The following is a 22,753-nucleotide window of genomic DNA, read 5'->3' on the forward strand; positions in this document are numbered from 1 at the left end:
TCTAGTCAAGCATATCTTAGTTATGATTGGTGAAACGTTGTCCCATTTCAGTTAAAGTAAAAGGCTCTGAGAAATTCAGAGTACATGCTCAGTGAGGGGTGGTCACACATTGGAGGCAGTAGTTTTCGGGATGGAGGTGTATTTTGGTATTATAATGATATTACAATGAGGAAAAGTACACTAGGGTACAGCATTTGTTAAAACATGACAGGTCCTTGTCTCAGGGTAGTAAAAAGTGTAGCTTGTCGATCTCGGTGTGCACAAGAAGAGTCAAGTCCCTACATGTTCACAGAGCCTAGCTGTGGTGTCTCCACTCCACTCTATTCTCCGTGCTGCTTCTTAGAGCTAGCACACCAGGTTCCCCCAGTGTGACAGTATCTAAGCTTGGAAGTTTAGGGAATGCTTAGGTAATGCAGCTACACCCTACCCTGAAAGCCTCTTCAATGCTTTACATTTTCTTTAAATCATGAATGTTAATTTTATTTTCCTAGTTACTTTAGGCAATTGCACCACATTAGCTGAAGGTTGCTCACTTGTACTGTACTCCAGGAATCCAAATTACGTCCAATTCCATTCAACATCTTCATTACTCTTAGGATGCTGGTCAGAGGTTACCCGCAGAAAGTTTGCAGCTGACACCACAGTGCAATTCGCTCACCAGGGAGAGTTGGAGGCTGTATGAGAATGAGGGAGTGGCTCCATCCACCCAACTCTGTATATTCCCTTCCAGGAAGAGTCTCCTGGAGGCTTGTGCTGTGAAACATGCATGCATGGGCCTGAAGGAAGCTGTGAGACAAATGCTTTGATGAAGGCATGGGAGGTGAGGGACTGTGTTTGCAGGAAAGATCCTGAAACCCACATCCCCTCCAGCTCTGCCTCCAAGCAGCTCTTGCTGAGTTTTGAACCCATTTTCCTATCCCCTATTCTATCCATGCAGTCCTGCATCCTCGTGCCTCCAAGCAGAGCAGCTCCTGTCCTGCATGCACCCATCTTGTCCCAGAGTCCCCCACTTCACACCAAGGCCCCAGATGTCAGCACTGGGAGCTGCATGGAGGGGACACCTTGGCTCCTTCATGGTCCCTGCAGGTATTGGTGTGGAATGTAAAAAAACCCATGGTGTAAGGCTGGGGATGGGCTGTGGGTGTGAGGGCCAGCCATGCTGAGACCCCATCCCCACCTGCCCCAAAGCTGGATGCCCCCATGCACAATGTCCCTGCTCAGGGCTGTGTCCTGGAGATGGCGCGTTGAGAGACAGAAGATCCAGCACAGGGATGGGTGGGCATGGGATGCAGAGTGCCAGGCATGGCTACCCCCTGGACCTCTGCATGGCTTCAGCCATCCTGGGATCTCAGGCAGTTTTCCATGACACATCTGCCAGGGCAATGCCAGTAGGTAGGGGAACTCTTGGGTGGCAGGGCACAGAGAGCAGCAGTTCCCTTGCAAGACACATGGCCCCACACAGCAGTCAAAAAGAAGCTCTCCCAGCTCTGCTCACTGTCTTGCCTCTGAAATACAGAGCAGCAACATCAGCTGGTGCATTCTGAAGCAATCCTTTATAATTCGCCTCCCACAGGACCAATACCCACCAAGGTGCCTCCACACAGGGCACCGTAACCACCTGGGGATGTGCCCATTGCGGCCAGCACCACCTTGGGCACAGGGAGGTGCTGGAGTGATGCAGGAGCTGCAGAGCATGGCTGCCTGGGGGTGCAACTGTGAGTCCTTCCCCTTGTGTTCTGTCCACCTCCTGGTATGCAGAGGTGGATCCTGTGATGTAGATGGGATTCTGTGAGCAGACAGGGCAGCCAAGTTGGTGCTGGGGTTGAACACAGTGAGGAGGGTGCGAGATGCAGTGGCAATTGTTGATGGGAGCAGAGAGCAGGGTTTGAGCCAAGGGAAGCAGAGCAGTGGCAGCACATCCCTATGGCATGCTGCCCCAGCTGCCTTGAACCCCACGGCAGTGGGAACCTGGCCACTTTGGGGGTCATGCTCTGAGCATGGGGGAGTAGACTGGGGACAGCATGGAGCCCAGGGGGACATCAGAGCTCCATGGGGACAGGGATGTCTCCAGGCTGCCTGGCTTTGTGGGCACTGCGGCTGCATCTCTCCAGGAGGAGGGTGATGATGGAGGCAGACAGCAGCAGGAGCAGGCTGAGGGCAGAGCGCAGGATCCAGACCTCCAGGGGCATGGCTGACCCTGGGAGAGAGGAGGAACACAGTGTGGCCAAGGCAAGCCTTGGAGGACAGGTGTGCTGGGAAGGGCTGATGAGCAATGTCTCACCTCTGGAAGGGAGCTGAGCCTTGTGTGAGGGGCTGCTCCCTGTGGGAGACATGAACACTCTGTGAGTCCCTTGACCTCTGAGTTGGGCCAATCCCAGATGCTGAGCAGACCCTGATCTCTTGTATTGCTTCCTGGAGCAAATGGCCAAAATGAACAACCGAGCTTGAATAAATTGATTTTCATAGGTTCATAAAGTTTAGAGGGAAAACTTGGAGCAGTAGTGGCACAGCCCGGGGTCCATCAACATCCCGAGCCCATGTTTTTTATGCATGGGCCCTGCAACACCTCAAGTCTGCAGCAGAGGTGTTCTGCCCTGCGTCCATCCCTAGCCATTTTTTGGTAGGTTTGTTTTTCCAGGGAGAGGACTCTGGATCCCTGAGCACGCCAATCCCTCTCCTTTTGCAATATGGTTGCAGCCACAGTTTTAGTGCCAGAAATATTGTCCCCTTGCTCATACGTACATTATTGCTCAGCTCATAACAATTACTCTACTTGCCCTGCCATAGGCTCATCAATGTACAGGACAGACCTTGGAGCATCCCTGGCTCATCCAGCATCCATCCACATCCCCAGCCCTTCTTCTCTGTGCATGAGCCCTGCACAGCCCCATGTCTGCAGCAGAGGTGTTGCTGCAGGGACAGGGGGACCTAGAGGTCCTGGAGGTGCAGGAGGGAATCACTCACCTGGGGGTACAGGAGGTGCAGGAGGGAATCACTCACCTGGGGGTGGTGGAGTTGCTTGGGAACTCACCACATTACCTGGCAGGACAAAAGGACAGGCTTAGTGTCTACAGTGCACCCAGATCATTCCCACAATGAGCCTCAGCCCCATGGCCACATCCCACCACCGACAGCCAGCACCATCCCTAGGGCATAAAAGTGCCAGGCATAAAAGTGCTGGCGGCTGTTGTGCCAACATGGGCCCCCATGGATCTGCTGTCTAAATTCCCTCGTGAGTGGTTAAGTATAGCTTGGCCAAGGTGTGCCTGCCGAATAAGTATGGCACCACCACTCTCATCTGTCTGTGATTCTGGGGGCTAGAGAATCACACAATCACAGAATGGCCAAGGTTGGAAGGAACCTCTGAAAGTCATGGAGTCCAGCCTTCTGGTGAGCAGGATCAGCTAGGATAGACTACACAGGACGGCATCCAGGTGGATTTGGAATATCTGCAGAGGAGACACCACAGCGTCTCTGGGCAGCCTGTTCCAGTGCTCTGTCACCCTCCCGGTAAAGAAATGCCCCTCATATTCAGATGGGACTTTCTGTGCTTCAGTTTGAGCCCGTTGCCTCTCGCGCTTTCTCCGGGCACAACCGAAAAGAGATCAACTCCATCCTCTCAACACCCTCTCTTCAGATATTTATAGACATGGATGAGGTCTCCCCTCAGTCTCCTTTTTTTTTTTTTTTTTTTCCAGGCTAAACAGACTCCGTTCTCTCAGCTCCAGTCCTCTGACCATCTTAGTAGCCTTCCTCTGAACTCTCTCCAGTAGTTCTATGCCCCTCTTGTACAGGGGACCCAAGGATTGCACCAAAATGTTTTGTGTTCCATGCAGGGAAGTGATACCTTCCCAGGAGCTCACACACAGAAAACAAATTCCCTCTCCCTTGCCATCACCACCCCACACACACCTCTCTTCAGTCACCCATCCCCACGCTCAACCTCACCTGGGGAGCTGCAGATGTCCGGGGTGGTCACGCCAGCACCTGCACCTTGGGGCACAGAGGGTTTTGTTTAGAGGGAGTGAGAGATGGGGTGCCCACACGCTTGTGCCCATGTCACTGCTGCTGGGTCCTTGCCATGTCCTCACTGCTGTGTCCTTGCCATGCAGGCACCTGGTCACCCCTATGTCTCAGTCCAGCACCCCTGTGGTCTTCCCCCTTGGTTCAATACCATGTCCCTTTCAGCTGGTTTGATGTTCCACGCAAAGGTCTCCAAAACCTGAGAACTCCAATATCTCCCTGTTCTCACCCTAGAGGTCCAGGCCCATTTTAAGAGCCATAAATGTAGACTTCTTCTTCACACATAGGTAACTGCCCAGCTTATGACAGTCTCCACTTTTCTCCTGCCATAGTGTCCTGGTTTCAGTTAGAACAGAATTAATTTTCTTCCTAGTAGCTGGTGGAATGCTGTGTTTTGGCTTAGGATGAGAAGAGTGCTGGTAACACCCCGATGTTTTAATTGTTGCAGAGCAGTGCTTATACTAAGCCAAGGACATCTCAGCCTTTTGCTCTGTCCTGCCAACGGGCAGGCTGGGGGTGCAGTAAGAGCTGGGAGGGGACAGACCCAGGACAGGTGACCCAAACTAGCCAAAGGGGTATTCCATACCATCTGACGTCATGCTAAACAATATATAGGGGTGGCTAGCCAGGGGGAGGGTTCTGGACTGCTCGGGGTTAGGCTGGGCATCGGTCAGCGGGTGGTGAGCAATTGCATTGTGCATCACTTGTTTGTACATACTATTATTACTTACCTATTATCACCATTGTATTATCATTATTATTATTGTTATTATTATTTTTGTTATTATTATTTTCCTGTCTTATTAAACTGTCTTTATCTCAACTCACGGGCTTCACTCCCCATTTCTCTCCCCCGTCCCAGAGAGGGAGGGGGGAGGGTGAGCGAACGGCTGCGTGGTGTTTAGCTGCCGGCCGGGTTAAACCACGACAGTCTTTTTGGCGCCCAACGTGGGGCTCGAAAGGTTGAGATAACGGCAGATCTGACCAGAGTGTGTTAAACTAAAATTGGTGTAAGGATTAGACCTGCTTAATAGTTACTTGTCATGATGCTGATTGCTTTAATCTCAACTCTGCTGCGCCTGTTTTCCAAATTGAGTATTATAGTACATTATTTTCCGTATTTGCTCTCTGTCATGTTGTTTATCCTCTCCAGGCCCTGGTTTCAGATCATTATGGTACTGAGTGTTATAGCAATGGCTTATGAGACGATAAGATATCTGGTCATGACTCTAACTTGGTATTTATACTCAGTAACATTGTCGACTCTGTACTTTTTAAACTGTATCTGGGAACTATTAGCAATTATATCTATTGTTTTTCTCCATTAGGGAGTCAATCGGTGGAGGGGAAAGGGGAAGATATTTTTTCTTACTTGATCACTCTCCCTTTGTCCTTCACCACCCCTGTATCCTCTTGGATCACTCTGCCTTCCTCCTTCACAACCCTCTTATCCTCCGAGCTTGTTACAATAGCTCTCCCAGATATTGAATATTCTTGGGATACTCAGACCAGCATAGTCCTGTTGTTCTGCCTCCTGAATGCACTTCAGGTTCTGCTTAAAGTTAAACAACTACTTAGGAAGCTCATCCGGAGATCTGCCTGGAGGCAGTATAGTTGTGGGTGGCAGGGAGTATGGGAGGATATGGGCAGGCATCTAGAGCAGTTGGCACCCCCAGTGTGTTGGAAATTCACCCCTGAACAATGGCAAAATCCTCAAAAACTGGCAGAATGCTTGAATAAAAGGTGTCATGATTCTGGCAGTTCCAAAGTAACACAAATCATTGTAATGTGCTGGGGTCTGGCTCATGCCTATCGAGCTGCCATTGATACTGCTATCAACTTAGTGACAGACCCTGCGGCCACTCCAAGCCCTGTGACAGATCCAACGGCCACTGGGACCCCTACGGTGGACTCTGCAGCCGCTCCAGTCCCAGCTCCTGCAGCCGCTCCAGTTCCAGCTCCTGCAACTGCTCCAGCTCCAGCTCCTGCATTCACTCCAGTCCCAGCTCCTGCAGTCGCTCCAGTTCCAGCTCCTGCAACTGCTCCAGCTCCAGTTCCTGCAGCCGCTCCAGCTCCAGTTCCTGCAACTGCTCCAGCTCCTGCAGCCGCTCCAGCTCCTGTGGCTGTGTCAGAGAAACGAGCAGTAGCAGTGCAAGCTGACCCTGCAGAGGGTATTCCAACCTCTGTGGCAGACCCTGTAACAAAGTCAGAGAAACGAGCAGTAGCAGTGCAAGCTGACCCTGCAGAGGGTATTCCAACCTCTGTGGCAGACCCTGTAACAAAGTCAGAGAAACGAGCAGTAGCAGTGCAAGCTGCCCCTGTAGAGAAGGTGAAAAAATGGTATAGAGATTCAGGTCGTTTAGAACGCAGAGACTCTTCTGCCAAATCTAGGTATAGAGACGACGGAGATGACGACGACGCTGGGCCATCAAGGATTCAGAAGGAGGAAGATGAGGATGCTGAAAAAGCAACAGTAACTTCCCGAAGTCTAAACAAGCGCGAGCTACGAGATGTGCGAAAAGATTTTGGTCGTTGTATAGGTGAGCAGCTTGTCACCTGGCTGCTCCGGTGCTGGGACTCTGGAGCCAATTGTGTGGAATTAGACGGCAGGGAAGCCAAGCGGCTGGGATCCCTTGCTCAAGACGCCGGCATTGACAAAGCAATTGCAGATGGAGCACAATCTCACAGCCTCTGGAGGCGTCTCCTCTCAGCTGTGAGGGAAAGGTATCCCTTCAAGGAAGAACTTTTATGTCTACCAGGCAAGTGGACCACTATGGAGAAGGGAATCCAGTACCTGAGGGAATTAGCCGTACGGGAAGTGATTTATGAGGATCCAGACCTCAGACAAACATCCAAAGAACCAGATGAAGTCAGGTGTACACGACCCATGTGGCGGAAGTTTGTACGGAGTGCGCCATCATCATATGCCAGCTCATTGGCAATAATGGCCTGGAAAGAGGATGAGGAACCCACAGTAGATGAAGCGGCTAAACAACTCCGGCAGTACGAAGAAAGTCTCTCCTCTTCCTTACAGGCCTGCGTCTCAGCTGTGGAGAAACTTTCTGAAGAGTTCCACCAACTTAAAGAGAATCTATCGTCCTCCCCACCTGAACCAACCAGTGTCCACCGACCAAAAGAGAACACTGTGGAGAAACTTTCTGAAAAAGTCCACCAACTTGAAGAGAGATTATTCTCCTCTGTACCTGTACAGAGCAATGTCTCAGCTATCAGGGGTAGGCGGTCATCCATGCAAGGAAGATGATATGGTGGGTAATCACCCTGTGCCACCCTATGGTTTTACTTATGAGACCATGGAGAGGACATGAGAAAATGGGATGGAAAATCTACCGCGACCCTAGAGGCACGGGTACGTGAGTTGCTAAAGAAAACAATCGGGAAAAAGGGATTCTCTGAAAAGTTTGCTGCTCCAACTTCCAGCAGACAGTCCTTCAAACGCAGAAACGAAGAAGATTCTGACCAGGATTAGGGAGGCCCTGCCTCCAGCCAGGGGGAGGAAAGGGACAATCGAGTTTATTGGACTGTGTGGATTCGATGGCCTGGCACGTCACACGCACAGAAGTATAAGGCTTTAGTAGACACCGGTGCACAATGTACTATAATGCCATCGAGCTATAAAGGACCAGAGCCCATCTATATTTGTGGAGTGACAGGGGGATCTCAGCAGTTGACTGTATTGGAGGCTGAAGTGAGTCTGACTGGGAATGAGTGGGAAAAGAACCGCATTGTGACTGGCCCGGATGCTCCATGTATCCTTGGCATAGACTATCTTAGAAGAGGATATTGCAAGGACCCAAAAGGGTTCCGGTGGGCTTTTGGTATAGCTGCCTTAGAGACAGAGGGCATTAAACAATTATCTACCTTGCCTGGTCTCTCAGAGGACCCCTCTGTTGTGGGGTTGCTGAGGGTCGAAGAACAGCAAGTGCCAATCGTTACCACAACTGTGCACCGGCGGCAATATCGCACTATCTGAGACTCCCTGATTCCCATCCATAAGCTAATTCGTCAATTGGAGAGCCAAGGAGTGATCAGCAAGACTCATTCACCTTTCAATAGCCCCATATGGCCAGTGCGAAAGTCTAATGGCGAGTGGAGACTAACAGTGGACTATTGTGGCCTGAATGAAGTGACGCCACCACTGAGTGCTGCAGTGCCGGACATGCTGGAACTTCAGTACGAACTTGAGTCGAAGGCAGCCAAGTGGTACGCCACAATTGATGTCGCTAATGCATTTTTCTCCATCCCTCTAGCAGCAGAGTGCAGGCCACAATTTGCTTTCACTTGGAGGGGAGTCCAATACACTTGGAATCGGCTGCCCCAGGGGTGGAAACACAGCCCTACCATTTGCCATGGGCTGATCCAGTCTGTGCTAGAGCAGGGGGAAGCTCCTGAACACCTGCAGTACATCGATGACATTATTGTGTGGGGTGACACAGCAGAGGAAGTTTTTGAGAAAGGGAAGAAAATAGTCCAAATCCTTCTGAAAGCCGGTTTTGCCATAAAGCAAAATAAAGTCAAAGGACCTGCACGAGAGATCCAGTTTTTAGGAATAAAATGGCAAGATGGACGTCGTCAAATCCCAATGGATGTGATCAACAAAATAACAGCTATGTCTCCACCAACTAACAAAAAAGAAACACAGACTTTCCTAGGTGTTGTGGGGTTTTGGAGAATGCACATCCCAAATTACAGTCTGATTGTAAACCCGCTCTACCAAGTAACCCGTAAGAAGAATGAGTTTGAATGGGGCCCTGAACAACGACAAGCCTTTGAACAAATCAAGCAGGAAATAGTCCATGCAGTAGCCATTGGGCCAGTTCGAACAGGACCAGATGTAAAGAATGTGCTCTACACTGCAGCCGGGGAGAACGGCCCCACCTGGAGCCTCTGGCAGAAAGAACCTGGGGAAACTCGAGGTCGGCCTCTGGGGTTTTGGAGTCGGGGATACAGAGGATCTGAGGCCCGCTATACTCCAACTGAAAAGGAGATATTAGCAGCATATGAAGGAGTTCGATCTGCTTCGGAGGTGATCGGTACTGAAGCGCAGCTCCTCCTAGCACCCCGATTGCCAGTACTAGGCTGGATGTTCAAGGGAAGGGTCCCCTCTACGCATCATGCAACTGATGCTACATGGAGCAAGTGGGTTGCACTGATTACTCAGCGGGCCTGAATAGGAAACCCCAGTCGCCCAGGAATATTGGAAGTGATCATGGACTGGCCAGAAGGCAAATACTTTGGGATATCATCAGAGGAGGAGGTGGGTCGTGCTGAAGAAGCCCCACTGTACAACCAGTTGCCAGAGAATGAAAAGAAATATGCCCTGTTCACTGATGGGTCCTGTCGTATTGTGGGGAAGCATCGGAGATGGAAGGCTGCTGTATGGAGTCCTACGCGACGAGTTGCAGAAGCTGCTGAGGGAGAAGGTGAATCGAGTCAGTTTGCAGAAGTGAAAGCCATTCAGCTGGCTTTAGACATTGCTGAACGAGAAAAATGGCCAGTTCTCTATCTCTACACCAATTCATGGATGGTAGCAAATGCCCTGTGGGGATGGTTACAGCAATGGAAGCAAAACAACTGGCAGCGTAGGGGCAAACCCATCTGGGCTGCTGCATTGTGGCAAGATATTGCTGCTCGGGTAGAGAACCTGGCTGTGAAAGTACGCCACGTAGATGCTCATGTGCCCAAGAACCGGGCTACTGAAGAACATCAAAACAACCAGCAGGTGGATCAGGCTGCTAAGATTGAAGTAGCTCAGGTGGACTTGGATTGGCAGCATAAAGGTGAATTATTTATAGCCCGATGGGCCCATGACACCTCAGGCCATCAAGGTAGAGACGCAACATACAGATGGGCTCGTGATCAAGGGGTGGACTTGACCATGGACGCTATAACACAGGTTATTCATGACCGTGAAACATGTGCTGCAATCAAGCAAGCCAAACGGTCAAAGCCTCTTTGGTATGGAGGACGATGGCTGAAATATAAATATGGAGAGGCCTGGCAGATTGATTACATCACACTCCCTCAAACTCGCAATGGCAAGCGCCACGTACTTACAATGGTGGAAGCAACCACCGGATGGCTGGAAACATATCCGGTGCCTCATGCCACCGCCCGGAACACCATCCTGGGCCTTGAAAAGCAAGTCCTATGGCGACATGGCACCCCAGAAAGAATAGAATCAGACAATGGGACTCACTTCCGAAACAACCTTATAGACACTTGGGCCAAAGAACATGGTATTGAATGGGTGTATCACATCCCCTATCATGCACCAGACTCCGGGAAAGTTGAACAATACAATGGCCTGTTAAAGACTACCTTGAAAGCAATGGGCGCTGGGACGTTCAAAAACTGGGATACGCATTTGGCAAAGGCCACCTGGTTAGTCAATACTAGGGGATCTACCAACCGAGCTGGACCTGCCCAATCAAACCTGTTACGTACTGTAGATGGGGATAAAGTTCCTGTAGTGCATGTAAAAAATATGCTGGGTAAAACAGTCTGGGCTACTCCTGCCTCAGGAAAAGGCAAACCTATTCGTGGAATTGTTTTCGCTCAGGGACCTGGATACACTTGGTGGGTGATGCAAAAGAACGGAGAGGTGCGGTGTGTACCTCAAGGAGATTTAATACTGGGTGAAAATAGCCCATGAACTGAATTGTACCATGTTAATTAGTATATTACACTGTATGTTATCACTACCATGATTACTATAGGTGACTAATTAGAATGTATGGAAAAGAGTGTAACCTGAGCATGACATAATGTATTGGGTCTGGCTGGAATGTTAACTTTCCCAGCAGCAGCCCATACAGTGCCGTACTCTGTACTCGTAGCTGAAACAGCAGTGTTATCACACCAGTGTTGTGTCTGCTGCTGAGCAGCAGTGGCACAGTATTAGGCCTTTCTCTAACCCTCCTAGGGGGTGGGCAAAAGGTGAGGAGAGAAACATCACTAGGGCAGCTGGCCTAAACCAATCAAAGGGATATTCCATACCATGTGATGTCACACTCAGCAATAAAAGGTGGAAACAGGAAGAAGAGGGGAGGGGTGGGCTCTCGTTTGGAAGACGTCGGTCCTCCTCTCGAACACCGGCTGCGTGCGTTGAGGCCTTGCTTCAAGGACGTGGTCAATCATCACTCATTTGTGGGAAGTAGAGAGTAATTTCTTTCCTCTGCACTTCCATATAGCCTTCATTTATTTTGTTTGTTTGTTTTCCTCCCTTCTTTTTATTTTCCCTTTTCCCCTCCCTTTTCCCCTTTCCCTTTTTATTTCCCCTTAGTTAAATTGTTTAGTTCATGGTAGTCTTTATTTAATTATTATAATTATTTCCCTTTAATTAAATTATCCTTATCTCAACCCGTGAGTTGTTCTTTGCTTTACTTCTCCCCCTCCTCATCTAAAGGAGGGGGAGTGAGAGAGCGGTTGTGGGGTTTAGCTGCCCAGTACAGTAAAACCACCACACATAAATGGTATGGAATAAGGGGTGGATAGATGTCCTGGTTTCAGTTAGCACAGAATTGATTTTCTTCCTAGTAGCTGGTGGAATGCTGTGTTTTGGCTTAGGATGAGAAGAGTGCTGATAACACCCCGATGCTTTAATTGTTGCAGAGCAGTGCTTATACTAAGCCAAGGACATCTCAGCCTTTTGCTCTGTCCTGCCAACGGACAGGCTGGGGGTGCAGTAAGAGCTGGAAGAGCTGGGAGGGCACAGACCCAGGACAGGTGACCCAAACTAGCCAAAGGGGTATTCCATACCATCTGACGTCATGCTAAACAATATATAGGGGTGGCTAGCCGGGGGAAGGGGGCCGGACTGCTCGGGGTTAGGCTGGGCATCGGTCAGCGAGTGGTGAGCAATTGCATTGTGCATCACTTGTTTGTACATATTATTATTATTTCCCTATTATCACCATACTATTGTTATTATTGTTATTATTGTTATTATTGTTATTATTATTTTGTTATTATTATTTTCCTGTCTTATTAAACTGTCTTTATCTCAACTCACGGGCTTCACTTTCCATTTCTCTCCCCCGTCCCAGAGAGGGAGGGGGGAGGGTGAGCGAACGGCTGCGTGGTGTTTAGCTGCCGGCCGGGTTAAACCACGACAAGCTGGTACCCACACGTGTACTTGCCCGCGCTTCCCAGTGAGACATTCAGGATCACGTTGTAGGTCAGCTGCCCCCGAATGGCCTTAAGGCTGGACGTTTCCACCCCATCCTTGCAGAAGACAATTCTTGTAACGGGAGAACGCCCATCAATGGCACACTGAACCCAAACCATTTGTCTCTCCTGGGCACTGAAGGTGTTCAACAGGAGGGCAGGAGCTGGGAGGTCACCTAGAGAAAAGGGGCAGGGATTCCATCTTTTAATTGGTAATGGCAGTGGGACAACAAAAAGCTTTGTGTTGTCCACAGGGAAGAGATTCCTTCCCAGGAGTTCACACCCAGAGAAGAAACCCCCTCTCTCTTCCTATGTCCAACCCCACACAGCTCCCTTTGTAATGCATCCCCACATTCATCCTCACCTGGGGATCTGCAGAGGTCCTGAGTCATGACACCAGCACCTGCAACTTGGGACACAGAGGGTTTTGCTCAGAGGGGGCGAGACCTGACACAACCATGTATCCCCTCCCCAAACCCCACACTTTGGACTTTCTGATACAAATACATTGTTTAATCAGCCATTTATAACAAATTGGTCCTCCCTTCTTTGATCCCATTCCAAAATCATTTAAGCTAGCTGCTTTTTGTGTTCAAGATCTCCTTGTAATGTTCAGCATGAGGCAATATTAGCAAACCCCAGTAAAGAACATAAATAAACAGACTCCTTTCTCAGATCTTTATCATAGCTGGAGGAAGCAATCGCCATCCTGCCTTCCCCAAAGCCTGCCTTCAACCCTGCCTTCAACAAAGCAACAGGCTGCATGTCTGCCCTGCACACACTGTCCCCATCCTCCCCTCTGCCCACCACTGTCCTGTCCTGCTCCCAGCAGCAGCCCTCCAGCCCTCAGACCCCACACCCAGCAATGCCCCAACTCACAGAGTGCCAGCAGCAGGACGGCAGGGCCAGAAGGAGACAGCCTTCCCCATGGCGCCTGCCCCAGCATCTTTTGGGTGCTGCTTTTGGGGAGCAGCATCTGCTTCAGGTGTCTGCTTTGCTCTGAGCTGGGGATGGTGGGACAGAGGCTTGCAGTGCAGCAGGGAGCTGTCCTGTGGACTTTCTGTGGCTGCCTCAGCCTGACCCACAGCCAGAGGCTCTCATCAACGGGGCTCTGCCTCAGCCCCTGCTACATCCGCTGCTTTTGTTGAGCTCCCGTTGTTATTTCTGTCCTCTGAGACACTGCAGCATATATGGTTTTTACCTATATCTCAGCGGCAGCGTTGTCCCTGCAAAGCCCTCCTGCTCTTTACCCCAACACTGCTCACTGCTTTTTCTTCTTCTGAAAATGTCACTGTACTTTTCTTCAATGTCCACACAAATGGCTGTGCCAGGGAAATCCTGCACCAAGGCCAAAGAGACGCCAGAGCTCTGGATCAGCCCTCAAAGATGCTCACAGTGTTCTCCTTCATCCTGTAGGTGGATCAGCTTCTAAAGAACACTCATGGAGTCCCAACTGGGGCCATACTGCTGCCAGCACAGCACTGTGGGAGCCATCTGTACCCACACTTTGACCCTTATGTGACCACACAACAACCAGGAAAGGCAGAGGCTTCGTCCTGAAGGCACCTGAGCTCCCCCATGCTGCTCTCTCTGTCCCTCACTCACCAGTGACCAGCACAGGCAAAAGAGACTCCGCATAAGGGAGATTAATGCAGTTCATTGCCTACTATTAATGGGCACTGCAGGCACTTGCATCCCACAGGAGATTCGTCCTTTCTTTGGGTAGCACCACACCACTTGCAAGATACTCTGCTGTTAATCAGGAAAGTGCCTACTGAAAAATGTCCAAACCAGTGCTCCCGTACCTCTGTTACCAATGGTCTCAAAATAGGCTATAACAGTCCACAGTATGATATGGCTCAATATTTTCAGAAGATGAGGAGTGACGGAGGATGCACTACACCCAAGGAATGATGAATGTCTTAGCCCTACACCCCATGATTTTGCTTTGGGAATGATTCCCCTTCACTCTTGTTTTCCACTTGGAGCATTGTGGGCTTCTGATCCTCGTAAGCCCAGCTCCACAAATCCAGTGGATGACCTCAGCTTTCTCCTGGTCTTTCCTGCCAGAGGCTCCCGGCCAGGCCTTGTTCCCCGCCTGCAGTGTGAAGCACCAGAGGCACAGTAAGGCCTGTACGCATAGGCCTAAGGGTTCCCACCGCAGCCTTTTGGACACCCATTTGATCTCTTCCAAGGGGGTTTTGTTGTTCACAACCCCACTTGAAAGTGCTCTTCTTTCAGGTTACTTGATAGGGAGGGCTCGGAAGCTCACTACAAGCTGCAATATGCCTTCTCCAGATTCCCACAAGGCCTAGGAGACCTTGTGTTTCTTTCTAGACAGCAGGTGGGGATGCACTTGTTACCTCATTGATCTTTCTCATTGGGACGTGCCATCCTGCCATTTTACCCCCATGTTCAACATTTCCTGGGCAGGTCCTTACTCTGGTCAATGGCAAAACCAGCCTTCAGGAGAATTTGGGTGAATTTCTTCCCTTTCTCAAAGACATCCTCTGCTTTTCTGCCCCTTGTGAGGCTGCCATCAATGCACTGCAGGTGCTCAGGAGCTTGCCCTTGTTCCATAGCTATCAGCATGACTCCATGGCAAATGGCAGGGCTGTGTTTGCACCCCCAGCACTATCCATTGCAAGTGTACTGGACGCCCCTCCAAGGGGAAGCAACAGAGTGTCCTGCACTCTGCAGCTGAATTGAATTTACATGGCAAGGGTTTGGTAACAGGGGTCCACACAGGTGGCCTTGGTGAGAAGTCCAGAAGCTGCACCCTATTTGTAAAGGTCCAGTTTCAGACTGCTCCAAAGGCACCTGCTACAGACCGAAGCTGAGCCAAAAAGCGATGCTGATTGTACATCTATGAGAGAATATTTAAGAAGGGAAGAAAACCTGCTGGACAGCAACTGGTGGCATAGGGAGGAGTGAGAACCAGCCCTGCAGGCACCAAAGTCAGTGCAGCAGGAGGGCAGGAGGTGCTCCAGGCATGCAGCACAAGTTCCCCTGCGGCCTGTGGAGAGGCCCCTGTTGGAGCAGGCTGTCCCCCTGCATCCATGAGTGCCACATAGAGTAGATCTCCACGCTGCAGCCTGTGGAGGAGCCCCCGGTAGAACAGGTGGCTGTGTCCTGGAGGAGGCTGTGGCCCACGGAGAGCCCCCGCAGGAGCAGGTGTTCTGGGGGGAGCTGCTGCTGATTGGGGAACCATGATGGAGCAGATCTTGAGGAGCTGCTGCCTGTGGGAAGCCCTCGCAGGATTGTGTTGGAAGGACGGCATCCAGGTGGAGGGACCACACACTGGAGCAGGGGCAGAAAGTGAGAGAAAAGGAGCAGCGGAGACGAAGCTTTACGGACTGACCACAGCCCCCATTCTTTGTTTCCCTGCTCCACCTGGAGGGATGAGGTGGACAAATGTGTTTTTTGGGGAACATATATATATATGTATATTTTTGTTTCTTTGTTTTCTTCTCACTTATCTAGCTTGTTTATGACAGGTAATATATTTAATTTGTCTCCCTGTGCTGAGTTCATTTTGCCTGTGACAATAAAGCTTGAGTGATCTCCCTTTTCTTGTCACAAACCTTTAACCATTCTCATTCTATTTTCTCCCCCTTACCCTTTCTGGAGGGGGAGTGAGAGAGTGGTTGTGATGGAGCTCTCTGTCCTGCTTAGTAAAACCACCACAACAGCCCAGAAAATCTTCAGACAGAAGTTGCGAAATCTTCAGCACTTGTACTCATGGGGGACTTCAACTTCCCTGACATATCCTAGAAGCACAACACAGCCCAGAGAAAGCAGTCTAGGAGGTTTCTGGAGAAAGTGGAAGATAGCTTCCTGACGCAGCTGATTAGTGAACCTACCAGGGGTGGTGCCCCGCTAGACCTTCTCTTCACAAACAGAGAAGGACTGGTGGAGGATGTGATTGTCGGGAGCTGTCTTGGGCAGAGTGACCACGAAATGGTGGAGTTCACTATTCTTGGCGAGGCCAGGAAGGGAACCAGTAAAACCGCTGTATTGGACTTCCGGAGGGCTGACTTTGTGCTGCTGAGGACACTGGTTGGTGGAGTCCCTTGGGAGGCGGTTCTGAAGGGCAGAGGGGTCCCGGAAGGCTGGGTGCTCTTCAAGAGGGAAATCTTAATGGCGCAGGAATGGTCTGTCCCCATATGCCCAAAGATGAGCTGGTGGGGAAGAAGACCAGCCTGGCTCAGCAGAGAATTGTGGCTTGATCTTAGGAGAAAAAACAGGGTTTATAATCTTTGGAAAAGTGGGCAGGCCACTAGGGAGGACTATAAGGATGTTGCAAGGCTGTGCAGGGAGAAGAATAGGAAGGCCAAAGCTCATCTGGAGCTCAATCTGGCTACTGCTGTTAAAGATAACAAAAAACGCTTTTATAAATACATCAACACAAAAAGGAGGACTAGGGAGAATCTCCATCCTTTACTGGATGTGGGGGGAAACTTAGTTACAAGAGATGAGGAAAAGGCGGAGGTGCTCAATGTCTTCTTTGCCTCAGTCTGTAGCGGCAATACCGGTTGTTCTCTGGATACCCAGTACCCTGAGCTGGTGGAAGGGGACGGGGAGCAGGATGTGGCCCTCACCATCCACGAAGAACTGGTTGGTGACCTGCTACGGCACTTGGATGTGCACAAGTCGATGGGGCCTGATGGGATCCACCCAAGGGTACTGAGAGAACTGGCAGAGGAGCTGGCCAAGCCCCTATCCATCATTTATCAGCAGTCCTGGCTATCGGGGGAGGTCCCAGCTGACTGGCGGCTAGCAAACGTGACGCCCATCTACAAGAAGGGCTGGAAGGCAGACCCGGGGAACTACAGGCCGGTCAGTTTGACCTCAGTACCAGGGAAGCTCATGGAGCAGATCCTCTTGGGAGTCATCATGCGGCACTTGAAGGGCAAGCAGGCGATCAGGCCCAGCCAGCATGGGTTTATGGAAGGCAGATCCTGCTTGACAAACCTGATCTCCTTCTACGACAAAGTGACGCGCTGGGTGGACGAGGGAAAGGCTGTGGATGTGGTCTACCTTGACTTCAGCAAGGCTTTTGACACCGTCTCCCACAGCATTCTCCTCAAGAAACTGGCTGCTCTTGGCTTGGACTGGCGCACACTTAGTTGGGTTAGAAACTGGCTGGATAGCCGGGCCCAAAGAGTCGTGGTAAATGGAGCCAAGTCCAGTTGGAGGCCAGTCACTAGTGGCATCCCCCAGGGCTCGGTGCTGGGGCCAGTCCTCTTTAACATCTTCATCAATGATCTGGATGAGGGGATTGAGTGCACTCTCAGTAAGTTCGCAGATGACACCAAGTTAGGTGCGTGTGTCGATCTGCTCGAGCGTAGGAAGGCTCTGCAGGAGGATCTGGATAGGCTGCACCGATGGGCTGAGGTCAACTGCATGAAGTTTTACAAGGCCAAGTGCCGGGTCCTGCACCTGGGGTGCAATAACCCCAAGCAGAGCTACAGGCTGGGAGAGGAATGGTTGGAGAGCTGCGAGGCAGAGAAGGACCTGGTAGTGATGGTGGACAGTCGGCTGAATATGAGCCAGCAGTGTGCTCAGGTGGCCAAGAAGGCCAACGGCATCCTGGCTTGTATCAGAAACACTGTGACCAGCAGGGCTAGGGAGGTGATCGTCCCCCTGTACTCGGCTCTGGTGAGGCCACACCTCAACTACTGTGTTCAGTTTTGGGCCCCTCGCTACAAGAAGGACATCGAGGTGCTTGAGCGGGTCCAAAGAAGGGCGACGAAGCTGGTGAGGGGCCTGGAGAGCAAGTCCTATGAAGAGTGGCTGAGGGAGCTGGGCTTGTTCAGCCTGGAGAAGAGGAGGCTCAGGGGTGACCTTATTGTTCTTTACAGATACCTTAAAGGAGGCTGTAGCGAGGTGGGGGTTGGCCTGTTCTCCCATGTGCCTGGTGACAGAACGAGGGGGAATGGGCTAAAGTTGCACCAGGGGAGTTTTAGGTTAGATGTTAGGAAGAATTTCTTTACTGAAAGGGTTGTTAGGCACTGGAACGGGCTGCCCAGGGAGGTGGTGGAGTCACCATCCCTGGAAGTCTTCAAAAGACGTTTAGACGTAGAGCTTAGGGATATGGTTTAGTGGGGACTGTTAGTGTTAGGTTAGAGGTTGGACTCGATGACCTTGAGGTCTCTTCCAACCTAGAGATTCTGTGATTCTGTGAAAAAAGCCCTGCAGACTCTAAGGTCAGTGAAGAAAAACGGCAGGAGATGTTCCAGATGCAGAGCACAATTTTCCCTGCAACCCATGGAGACGTGCCTGGTGGAGCCGGCTGTCCCCCTGCACCCATGGGTCCCACTGCGGAGCAGATCTACACACTGCAGCTGGAGGAGGAGACCACAGTGGAGCAGGTGGCTGTGGCCTGGAGGAAGCTGCAGCCCATGGAGAGCCCCACAGGCGTAGAGCCCAGGCAGGACTTGCAGCCCATAGATAGGAAACTATGGTGGATCAGGAGTTCTGGCATTACCTGCTGCTTGCAGGGGACCTGAGCAGTCCACTCCCGAAGGATTGGCCCCACCTGGAGTACTGCGTCCAGGTTTGGGGCCCCCGGCACAAGAAAGACGTGGACCACAAGGTGTGGGCCACAAGGATGATCAGAAGGCTGGAGCACCTCTCATATGAAGAAAGGCTGAGAGAGCTCGGGTTGTTCATCCTGGAAAAGAGAAGGCTCTGGGGAGATCTCATTGCAGCCTTTCAATACTTAAAGGAGTCATAAAAAGGATGGAAAAGGACTCTTTACTCAGATAATGATAGGGAAGGGAGAAATGGTCTTAAAATAAAAGTTGGTAGATTTGATTAGACATTAGAAGGAAATTCTTCACTGTAAGGGTAGTGAGGCACTGGAATAGGTTGCTGAGACTACTTGTATATGCCCCATCCCTGGAGGTATTCAAGATCTGGTTGCACGAGGCCCTGGGCAACCCAATCCAATCTGTAAAAATGCAGGCAGGGAGGGCAGGCAAGGAGGGAAGCTAGGCAAGGACCTGCTGGGCAAAGTTTCCAGGTCTCAGCTGAATGATTATGCTCCCTCTACCGTCCAGAATGTTGAACCTTCCTTGACTGGTAACTGCATCTTAAATAGCTATCAAAATGACTGATCCTTCCTAGGGGCCACAAAACAAACACACAAACAAACAAAACAACAACAGTAACAACAATAGTGCTTTAAATCTTAGTGCAATCTCATATCAGCAACACAAAGAATTAATTCCACCTGTAAGTGAAGGGGAATTAAGCCCTGTTTAGAAGTTCAGTAATTTTTTCTCTGTCTAGGATCTGATTCTTGTAAATCAAGATATTTCCCTTCTCTCTACAGATCTTAACTTTCCCTCTCTCTAATACATAAGAAAAGCTGGTATAATTGAATCATAAGGTTTAACTTTTCTAAATTACTTTGATTTCTTAAATGGTCTTTGAGCAGTATATTCATACTTCTAATTTCAAATCATCCTCATGGGTAATGGACTCAGGCAACATCCCTTATTCTGTTTTCTCTCTCTTTTGTTCATGCTTTATCAGTTTTATCATGTTTTCTCAGTTTAATTGCAGCAATTGTCAGAAAGTCATACAAGAACATCAGTTGCACTGAACAGGTACACCGGTGTTTGAAAGTTGCACTTTGGATCTAGGTGTGTGGGCAAATTCCACCTTTAGATATCTCTTACCATAGATTGTTAGACCCAAAGGTAATAAGTTGCTAGTGGTGAAAGTTCAGTCTTTAATAGTTGTTAGCTTGAGTGAGTAAATTACTAAAGTCTACCCCCTCTATAGATATGGAAAACGAAAGTACATATGCTCAGGCAATACAAGTCAACCTCAAAGATTCCTTACTTTTGTAACGCATGCTGAATTTAAAATGGGTACTTTGAATATTCTTATTCAGGTAAGGAATCAAATTCTGGCTGAAACAGAACTGTGCACAAATAAGTTTTTGGTGTGGTTTGTATGAATATTGAGACAGTCTTTTGCTATTTACAGTCTTGAGGAAATGATTTTGGTCTGGACTTAAGATGGCTCCTTTCTTGCCTGGATCAATGGGAATATATAATTGTCTTTTGTGGGTGACATTTTAAAGAAATTGTTAAAGGTTGTTTAAGGTCTTTCTATAATATGAAGATTAAAGCAATCTGTTTTCTTAAGAGTTTATAATCGCAGAATCACAGATAATATATAAATCTAATCTATGATTATGGTTTTCATCAGATGCTATCTACTAGCAACCTTTATTAAAGAGATTTGTTGCTGAAATGCTACTTTTTATTTGCTAGGTTGCTCAAAAGAGAGTTTTCCAAAGCTTGTAGTGGTTGGGGTTTGGGCTGAGGGCTGTTACTCACTGATTTGGAAACTTATTTCCATTTATGAAAGCAAAATTGCACTTTTTTTTTTTTTTTTTTGGTCAGAAATAGAGACTTATTATACCTACTTGTCTAATAGGTATATGATATGTAAGGTATATGATATGATATGTAAGGTATATGATATGATAGGTAATAGGTATATATGAAAAATATGATTTATTATACATACCACAATATAGATCATTTTTGTTAACGAAATATAACAGAGGTAGAAATTTATTCTGTAAATAATCAATACAGAGGATACGGATTTGTGTATTCTTGTATATATAAGCAATAAATCTTTGCAAATTTTTCCAGATACTGGTACAAGTCAGTGAAATATTTTCTCTTTCTCTTTTATTCTTTTTCTTTTCTTTTCTTTTCTTTTCTTTTCTTTTCTTTTCTTTTCTTTTCTTTTCTTTTCTTTTCTTTTCTTTTCTTTTCTTTTCTTTTCTTTTCTTTTCTTTTCTTTTCTTTTCTTTTCTTTTCTATTTTATTTTTGCTTTTATTTCCTTCTTTTTTTTTGTATTTTTAATAAAAGCTGATGTATGAGCCTTTACCTTTATTTGGAGCAGTGTAAATCAGAAATAAATAAAAGTAAGACACAAAAAGCTCAGTAGTTTAGCCGCAGCTTTCAGTATTTTTATTCTTCCTTCCTTCAGTCTAGATCTCAGTAAAGCTAACTTTGCATTCCAGTGAACAGTTGGTAGTTCAACAGAAGTATAAATGAGTGAGTGCAGACTACAACCATGGGCATAACATTCGGCAGTTACAATTCCTAGTTTCCTTTTAAACTTTTTACTGGTCCATGTTTTTCTTTTGTTAGGAAAGAAAAAATGCACGTGGGTTTGCATTCACAAAGAATTGCATTCACTGTGTATATTCTGCAGTCCTTGCATACAAACAGTAATGCTTTTAGGCTCTAAAGAAACTAGTCCCTTCCCATGCACATTTATGTGAGTCTGTACTATAAGTAGCCTTGGCTGGACTAAATTATTTCTAGAGCTCATAGGGAAAGCTCTGATCAGGGGAAGGTACTTACATTTTATATTATATATATATATATATGTATATATGTATATATAAACAATGGGTGAGATTCCTAGATTTGCATGTCAGTGTATCACTGACTGTATGTCAGTGGCCAGCAGGTCTAGGGAAGTGATTGTCCCCCTGTACTCGGCTCTGGCAAAGCTGCACCGCAAGTACTGTGTTCAGTTTTGGGCCCCTCACTGCAAGAAGGACATGGTGGTGCTCAAGAAAGTCCAGAGAAGGGCGACGAAGCTGGTGAGGGGTCTTGAGAACAAGTTTTACGAGAAATGGCTGAGGGAGCTGGGTTTGTTCAGCCTGGAGAAAAGGAGGCTCAGGGGAGACCCTATTTCACTCTATAGGTACATTAAAGGAGGCTGTAGTGAGGTGGGGATTGGTCTATTCTCCCACATGCCTGGTGACAAAACGAGGGGGAATGGGAGAAAGTTGCGCCAGGGGAGGTTTAAGTTGGATATTAGGAAAAACTTCTGTACTGAAAGGGTTGTTAAGCATTGGAATGGGCTGCCCAGGGAAGTGGTTGAGTCACCATCCCTGGAGGTCTTTAAAAGACACTTAGATTTAGACCTTAGTGATATGGTTTAATGGAGGACTGGTTAGTGTTAGGTCAGAGGTTGGACTAGGTGATCTTGAAGGTCTCTATCAACCTAGATGACTCTGTGATTCTGTGATTCTGTATCATCTCTGAATTTCTTTACAGTAACTCAATACGTCACTTTGTCTGACCTATATATTTCTATCCAAGGATCTGTATATAGTTAGTTAGCTCATAGAAAGGAGATCAGTTCTACTCATAGCTACTTTTACTGAATGTATAGGCCTGGAATAACAATTTAAAAGCTAATTCATTAGGTATTTCCCAAGCTGAATGCTTGCAGTTCTTGATTTTAAACAGCACATGAGTCTGCTACTGTTAGAAATACTTAAGTATTTTATTCACAAAAGAAAAAAACATGATTTTGTTGTTGTTGTTTTCTTCTGGCATTTTTAAACATTATTTCTAGAAACCCTAGCTCCTTTCTCCATCAGGAAATTAACAACAACAGAAGTTTTCACCAAGCAGGATTAAGTAGAGAAACAGTATATGGAATTTCAGTGCAGAACAGGTGTCTTTTAGTGGGACTTAGAAATGA

The 22,753-nt window shown here is 48.4% G+C and overlaps 1 protein-coding gene and 1 long non-coding RNA gene across 2 annotated transcripts in view; both read right to left on the reverse strand.

Annotated features, from left to right (window-relative positions):
- The window catches only part of LOC119715144 (uncharacterized), a 63,128-nt gene extending 48,338 nt beyond the window's left edge, over positions 1-14,790 (reverse strand). The window contains exon 1 of the mRNA XM_072032173.1: positions 14,652-14,790. Coding sequence (XP_071888274.1) covers positions 14,652-14,790 — 139 coding nt within the window. The remainder of the gene's footprint in view (positions 1-14,651) is intronic.
- Positions 1-22,753, reverse strand: part of LOC113845395 (uncharacterized) — a 120,871-nt gene that overhangs the window by 53,703 nt on the left and 44,415 nt on the right. The window lies entirely within an intron of this gene.

Source organism: Anas platyrhynchos, chromosome 36 (genome assembly GCF_047663525.1).
Source record: "Anas platyrhynchos isolate ZD024472 breed Pekin duck chromosome 36, IASCAAS_PekinDuck_T2T, whole genome shotgun sequence".
Taxonomy (NCBI): Eukaryota; Metazoa; Chordata; class Aves; order Anseriformes; family Anatidae; genus Anas; species Anas platyrhynchos.